The sequence below is a fragment of the Xiphophorus maculatus genome, unplaced genomic scaffold (genome assembly GCF_002775205.1).
Source record: "Xiphophorus maculatus strain JP 163 A unplaced genomic scaffold, X_maculatus-5.0-male Unplaced_Scaffold_BN230, whole genome shotgun sequence".
NCBI classification, from domain to species: domain Eukaryota; kingdom Metazoa; phylum Chordata; class Actinopteri; order Cyprinodontiformes; family Poeciliidae; genus Xiphophorus; species Xiphophorus maculatus.
The window spans coordinates 26417-34942 of record NW_019369823.1 but is presented as its reverse complement, the minus strand read 5'-3'; the positions used below and the strand labels follow the sequence as shown (position 1 = coordinate 34942).

The following is an 8526-nucleotide window of genomic DNA, read 5'->3' as shown; positions in this document are numbered from 1 at the left end:
AAACATTAACCAAACATTCTGTAATTTTATTTCTGAACCTATTGATGAACAATAATCTCTCCATGTTTTCTTTTTTGCATCCTTTATAGTTTTCCGAGCCTTTGCTATTTTCCTTTTATAATCAATAAGGCTTTCAATTGTTAAATTTTTCTGTAATATTTTAAAAGCTTTATTACGATCTTTAATTGTTTTACTACATTCATTATTCCACCAAGGAACTACTTTCTTCTGACCTTTCACTTTTAATTTTGGTATACTATAATTTGCAGCATTTAAGATATGTTCTGTTATTTGATTTGTACATTCTTCAATATTACCTTTTAATGTTAATACATAACTTGTTTCTTCACATTTTGTTTTAAATTTAAACCAATTAGCTTTATTAAAGCACCATCTTATTAATGTTAACTCTTCTTGTCTATTTATATTGTCATCAATTATTGTACTTACTGGAAAATGATCACTCCCTATTGTAGACTCCCAATTAACATCCCATTCACATGCATTAACAAGACAGTCTGATATTAATGTAATATCAAGACATGAAACTGCATTTTTATGTATATTTACTCTTGTACCTTTTCCATTATTAAGACAAACTAATGACCTTTCATCCATTAATTCTTCCACTATTTCACCATTATGATCTGTCTTCTTGCTACCCCATAGACTATTGTGAGCTTTAAAATCTCCACACCAAACTTCTCTTCTATGTATTTTCCCTATTTCCTTAAATATTTCATTATCAAGATTTTTACATGGATTATAATAATTTATCATTTTAATATTTCCACAAAACTGAGAATCCTAATAACTCAGTGTCTGCTAAGAATGTAACAATATTTTTTGTCTGCTAACACATCTAGTAAGTACCTAGATATATCTGAAGATAGTTGACTGTTCAGAGTACTCATAAAGTTCTGATATTATATCTGAAAACTTTTATAAATTTGTCCTCAGGCTATGACCAAGAAACGGCCTCGCTGTTACTTCTCTTACATCTCCTTCCACCGCAACCAGGAGGACAGAAGTCTCCAAAAATCAGTGCAAGTGATGCAGTTGAGAGACTTGTTGTCTTTCATCAGGTAATTGAAATTTAAAATATGCAAAATTATCTGTCTATTTCCTTTTATAGACATGCATAAATACAGATGTTTGAATGACAGCTTTGAAGATGTCTGGGCATACTTACATTTATTTTCGATGTAACGTGTATCGTAAAGCTGTATGTTTTGTTTCTTATGTTTGGTGTATATCTTTTTAATTTTAGTCATGCTGCAGTTTAGAGGAGCATCTCCGGGGTCAACAGGGTCTGCAGCCATACCTCCTTGCTGTTGGGCGTCAGAGAAGCAAGATTGACAGCTTCTACATCGTCATGGATAAGTGCCTCATCCCATGCCAGACAAACGGTTCTCTTGGAGCATTTGATGAGCTATTCAAAGCACATTTTGTGAACATTGTCTTTTCTCCTATTCTCCCTATGGGTATGACGATGTATTTGAAGCATTTGATTGTTGAACACCATAAACTCTTTAAGTTCTTGTATTCACATCGAAATTTGATACCTAAGCATCATTTTATGATCCACTATCCATCTTCCATTAGGAAAATAGGTCCATTGTTACATATGTGGTCTATGAGGATTGAGGCTAAACACAAAATGTTTAAAGAATATTTTAAAAACTTTAAAAATATAACCAAATCACTTGCGAAAAAGCATCAGATGGCCACAGCTTATCATTGGGAAACAATAAGTATTAAAGAAAATGAGCATGGGCCTCTCAAACCATTTTCACTTAAAGATGAAGATGTGGTCAACAAAGAAATGCTTCAAATGATTTCATCAGGAGATGTTTTCTCAACCAGCTGGGTTAGAATTGAGGGTGTTGAATACAGACCAGGACTTGCTGTTTGCAGCACAATTCAAGATGAGATGCCAGTGTTTTGTCAGATAAGTGATGTACTTTTAGTTGACAATACCTTTCTTTTGTTATCTAAACAGCTATTCACAGAAACATTTGATGATCATCATCATGTTTTCAGGATTGATCAAAGTGAAGAATTTAGTAAAGAAAACTTAAATTTCATAAGCCTTTTGATATTCAAAACTGTTATGGCGTTTCTAATGAATGCTTGTTCATCGTACCACAATTTAAAATGTTGGAAACACAGCTGCAAAAATAAAGTGTTCAAAATTGATGTACTTGTGTCAAAATTTTTTCTTAATAATTATTATAATTAATCATAATCATAAAGTAACTTTTTTTGGAGTAAATAAAACTTGAAAGTGTTAAATCAACACTGAAAGTGGTACATTTTGTTCTTGGATCAGTGTTATCCATTATATGGATGAACCCTGTTTTGTGAGTTAAATAAGTAACTCTGATAAAGTGTTAAAATTTTAACTATATTGAAAGTGTTAATTTAACTCTGAAGAGTGTGGACTATATAAACACTGAAAAAGTGTTAAAATCCACTCTGTGGGAGTTAAATTAACACTGGGCTTTTTGCTGTGATCCTAGGTAAGTCCTGTTTGGTGGAAAATATAGTTAATTGTTTCCTAACAACAGACACAGAGGAGTTCACTGTCTCCCTTATTTTCACCGTTTTATTAATGAAAAAGGTGGTCAATTTGTCACAGGCCTCAGAGGAGAAAAGTTTACAGTTAACAGAAGAAGGTGGCTTTGTCAATCTGTCAATAATCAAGAACAGAGCACGAGAGTTGTTGGCAGAGGTAGAGATGACATTTGGAAGAAAAAAAAACTCTTGCATTTCTCAGTTTATCTTTGAAGATATCTAAATGGGTTTGTTGTTTAGTTTTACGCCACCGATGTTCTGCTTTCCGGGACTCTTTTTTTCCCTTTTCTAACTGACTCAAAATTTCTCCAAGGTGGTTTACGTTTCCCAGAGATTACTTTTGTAGTAACAGGAGCAATGGTGTCAATAACCTTCTGAATTGTAAAAATAAACTTGTCTGTTAAATCACTCAGAGAAGTACAGGAGTGTATAGCAGTTGAAGGAACAGCCTGAATAAATCGATCGGCAGTAGTTTCAGTAATGCATCTTTTTGAAATAACTTGTGTATGGTTGTCTTTTTGAGCAGGGCAGACTGATAGAAGCTGCTACACAATCGGCGCCATCGGACCTTTGACTAACAGCAGGCAAGGCAGGTTTGGTGCCTTGCTCAAGGACTCAACAACTGAGATGGATGTGGGAAGTTTGAACCAGCAACCCATCAGTTACAGGAACCACAGTGGCTACAACCAGTTTAGCTGTAGTACCACCATCTACTGGGTTCAAGTATGAGGCATAACATACACTAAAGGAAAACTCAAAACTTTAATCTTCAATGAAATGTTACACTTTAACTTCTTTCTAAAATACACATATAAATACACATAAAAATTGTTTCAACATAAATGCATGCAGCAAAAAAGAGCAAAATATTACAGCTAAAACTAGAGAAAAAAAGCTAAATATTAAAAATAATTACATGTACTTTGTGCAATCAATGCATGAAAATTAGTTTGTGGTGAATCTTGCATTTTCTTTAAAGTACAAATGAGTTTTCTTTCATTTGAAAAGATTTTAATTAGGTAGAGTAAAACTGGTTACAATAATTTGAAAGAAATCTCATTTTACTTTAAAGACAAAACTATCACAAATACTTTTTTTGCAGATGTTTTGAAAACACTCAATTCTGTACATTCTATTGTTGATTTAAAAAACTACAAAAATAAACCCCACAAACTCTCTCTATGGTACAGAATAATACAAATCAATCCCTCAAGTCCAATCATGTGAGAATGTTCTGGAAGGGAGTCCATGTCCGGTCAAATTCTGTTAATGCATGAAATAGTCAGTGGGCCCCCAAGCCTCTTCATCTATCAGCATCAGTACTGGCACTCCTCAGGGCTGTGTGCTGAGCCCTCTGCTCTTCATGTTGTACACACACAACATACAGTTTGACATAAACAGTATTTTAATACAATAACATACAGTTTATCATTATTGTTTTTTGATACAGAATATACCAAAAAGAACAAGAAAACATCTCTGAAGGAAAATGTGTCATGGTTGCACATCTCCAAGTATCCAAATGAACACATTTAACAAATACAACAACTTTCAGCTTTATAGACATGAAACCCCTCCAGTCTTTCATTCTAGTTTTAAACCAAATCAGTTCTTTAGTGAACCTCAATATAGGACATGTATGGAAAATACTTCTACTGCTTTTCACCTGTGTGAATCCTCATGTGATGAGTTAAATTCTGTTTTCGACTAAAACCTTTTCCACAGTTCACACATGAAAACGGCTTTTCACCTGTGTGAATCATCATGTGCCGAGTTAAAACCTGTTTTTGACTAAAACCTTTTCCACAATTCACACATGAAAATGGCTTTTCACCTGTGTGAATCATCATGTGCGGAGTTAAATGCCGTTTTTGACTAAAACTTTTTCCACAATTCACACATGAAAATGGCTTTTCACCAGTGTGAATCATCATGTGCCGAGTTAAATCCTGTTTTCGACTAAAACTTTTTCCACATTTCACACATGAAAACGGCTTTTCACCAGTGTGAATCATCATGTGCTGAGTTAAAATCCGTTTGTGACTAAAACATTTTCGACATTTCACACATGAAAACGGCTTTTCACCAGTGTGAATCATCATGTGCTGAGTTAAATGCTGTTTGTGACTAAAAGCTTTTCCACAATTCACACATGAAAACGGCTTTTCACCAGTGTGAATAATCATGTGCTGAGTTAAATCCTGTTTTCGACTAAAACTTTTTCCACAATTCACACATGAAACAGGCTTTTCACCAGTGTGAATCTTCATGTGCTGAGTTAAATTACTTTTTTGACTAAAACTTTTTCCACAGTTCACACATGAAACAGGCTTTTCACCAGTGTGAATCTTCATGTGCTGAGTTAAATGACCTTTTTCACTAAAACTTTTTCCACAGGTCACACATGAAAACGGCTTTTCACCCGTATGAGTTCTCATGTGAGCATCAAAAACAGATTTGAAAGTCAAACGCTTTTTACAGATGCCACATGAGAAAGGTTTTCTTCTTTCCTGATTTTGGTTCTTAGCTTCCTGGAAGATGACTTGGTTCCTGTTTGGTTCTGATTCAGTGTGGTCTGTTTGCTCATCAACAGGAACCAACATGCAGGTATCAGTCTCCTGTTTTAATTCAATCTGTTCTTCAGCCTGACTGCAGTAAACTTCTTTCTCTTCCACTTTTATCTGCTGGTGTTTCAGATCCTCCTGCTCTTCTTTTATCTGATGATCTTCAGGCTCTTCCTGTTCTTGTTTCACCTGCACAGGTTCTAACTCCTCCTGGTCCAGAGTGGATCTCCTCTCCTGGTTATAAACGTTACACTTCAGGGAATCTGGACAAGAAAATAGAGCAAAAGAGTAATTGTTAACTTTACTGAAGTAAATCGTTTAAGGCAGAAATTAACAAAAAACCATTTGAAAATTCAAGAGCGTAGACAGAGATATAGATGAATCGACATATCCAGCTGACATTTGGAGAATTCTCAAATGAACGGATTTTAAACAAATACTATAAATTATATTCAAATTTCATTTTAGTCCACATTTTTAAAAGCCCTGAGGAACTCCATCCAATCATTCGACTCATGAGCCGATGCACCGCGGTGCTTCATTTGCTCTACTGTGACATCAACTGGACAATATATGTAAAATAGGCAACGTGAAAACAACATGAAGCTTTACAATGAATAAACAAGTTTAAAATGTTTGTGATTCTGATACATAAATTCTGATTAATCTGGTTGTATGAAACAATGGCTGGATCCAAAAGAAAACTAGAAACAAATAGAAAAGAGGGTTGTGATTGGCTTGTTACTCGCTATGTCACCAGGGACAACGATTTATTACTAAAAAATAAAAACTTTAACTGCTCAGGTTTAGGTGAGTTTTCTGTCTTACCCGCTTCATTACTCAACACATCACTAATGAAAAGTTTGATCTTTGTTATTTGCTTGTCAAACGGGAAAAAATAAACTATAAAAGCAATTTTCAAGTTTTTTGGACATTGAACTTCTTTTATTTATGTAACTGTTTGGTGTATTAGTTGAAAACGGCGTAAACATAAAGAAACTGTAAATTCCCACCCATATTGTGCCCATGAATGCACCTTTGCCCATAGTCATTGTGCCCCTTTTCCCCATAGACTATAAATAAACGCCTCATGGACCGCTCTTGCCTATTGTTACTTGCCTATTGTCATGGAAATGACGTAATAATGCATGCGATTTCCTGCCAAAGATAGATACACTTTATTTTCAAAAGAACACTAAACACTGGAACTGATGAACAAAACAAAACAACCAAAACCATAAATAACATGGATTCTCAGTCTCCATTAATAAAAAATCTACTTGAACAAAAATTAAACAACATAAAGCCAAAGTGGAAATAAATACTGCATTCAACCAAAAGAGTGCAGATTATAAAGTCTGTATATCATGTTGCCCTATAGTAATAATTAGATTTAAATAGAGAAGATGGGCACATCGACTACCCGATGCAATAGTTCACACTACACAATCCCCCCCCTCTCCATACGACAATTTTAGAACGTTGATCGTTCTCTAAGATTGTCGCTTGCGATTTCGTAACCGATCATCCTGTAGTGTGTGGTGTGTGCTACTAATTTGGTTTGCAGTTGTTTTAAGTCTCAGACTGCTCCTAGTGTTTGTTCTGGGTTGCTGTGCTTCATTGGGTTTTAAATTAGAATAATAAAGTCTATTTTTAATATTATAAAAGTATGTATAAATAAAATATATTTTGTATACTACTTCTGTTTCATAATTGTAAGCCAGACTTGCCTGGGTACTTTTAATAGGGAGAGCCTAGGCCACTTGATATTATTTGAAACTCCACGTCGTCTGTCACGATCCGGGTTTTCTCATGTGTTACACCTACGTATGAAACATCACCTCAATGCAGCAGTGGCTTGTTGATTGGACTTTTATATGAGGTTTAGTTTGACAGATAATAACACCTCTATTATTGTTTCATGCTGTTTGCATTGCAAGGCTTTACTAGCTTATATATGCACGTCCCAATTAGTAATTACCTGAGATCATTGGATGAAGCTGAAGTTGGTTTCCTATTCCAGCTTCTGATTCAGGAAATGGCTAAAGGGCGAGTCCACTTAATTTTTCACTACCTTCCACATCTTTAATAGACTCTAGTTTAAAAACTACAACAGCTAGACTCTTCTGACCTGGACTGGGTTAATCTGCTCTCACAGCAGAATATTTATAACCATGTTTCTGATTTGTGAAACTTCAATAAAGGTTGATTTCACCACTTTTTTTTTAATCTCTGTTATAGTATAACTGCTCAAATTCCCAAACTACCATAACACCTAAACTCTTGAAACCTGGACAAGATTATTTTCAACTAACAGCAGAATATTTAAAACCATCTTTGTGATTTGTGAAACTTTTATCCGATTTGTGGAACTTCAATAAAATGCCATTTTTACCCATCTTTGCATCCAGCTCATATTAAAACTGCTCTAATGCCAAAACTACAACAACTACGTATTTCAAACTTGGACTAGATTATTCTTCTCTAATAGCAGAATATTTTAATTCATGTTTGGGATTTGTGAAACTTCACTAAAGTTTAGATTACTATTCACACTTGTTCCATGCAGTTTTTTAAAATTCCAATTCAATTCTAATTCAAAACCACTTAATTAATCCTAATGGGAAATTAAATGTTGGTGTTACTCATGAATTCTTCCAAGAGTTATTGTAGATGGAGATGGTTGTTGGAAGGAAAGATCTTCTGCAGCCGTCTGTTACATAAAGTTTCACAAATCAGAAAAAAGTTTCACAAATCCCAAACCAACTTCAGCTTCGTGTAGTTAAAGGAGGAAAAGCCATAAAAGGTCATTTTATTTCTATATCAATAAGCCATTTTCACAGCGTAATTGTGATTCCTGCGTTCATTTACCGGTTAACAAAACATTTATACGGGAAAAGAACATTTACTAAAATGATCCTCATACAGAAAGGTGCAGACATTTAGACCTTAACCTGCATCCAAACGCTGCTGGTTCCTACCTATTCGGTGTAAGATTATCTGGGGCCTCCGGGAGAAATCCAGCAGTCTGCGATGATCATCCATCTCTTCCTCCGACTTGACGATGATTTCTTTAAACTCTGTGAATGTTTCTTCAGCAGCAGTTAACGGCTCGTTGATAAACTCGTTTAGAGAAACAGTCGAACATTCAACCAAACAGACCATGCGCCATTTTCTTTGTCTTCTTCTTCTTCTTCTTCTTTGGGATTTTATGACTGTCGTTCATTCATGTCATTGCATTACCGCCACCTTGTGGATCTTACGATCATCACATCTAAAGATTTCTCATACAGTGCCAGTTCTCTTTGAAAGACGTAAAATCTTTTCTTCCACTTTATCTAAATAAAACAAATACAATATTAGTATTCCAGTTTTCCACAAATCC

At 34.8% G+C, this 8526-nt stretch overlaps 1 protein-coding gene across 1 annotated transcript; it reads right to left on the bottom strand.

Annotated features, from left to right (window-relative positions):
* Positions 1-4048: 4048 nt before the first annotated feature.
* LOC106700440 (gastrula zinc finger protein XlCGF57.1-like) lies at positions 4049-5006 on the bottom strand (the record flags this gene model as incomplete). Its single annotated transcript, XM_014475876.2, has 1 exon — positions 4049-5006. A coding segment is annotated over one exon (777 nt), but the record flags the coding sequence as incomplete, so codon positions are not given.
* Between the last annotated feature and the right edge of the window lie 3520 nt (positions 5007-8526).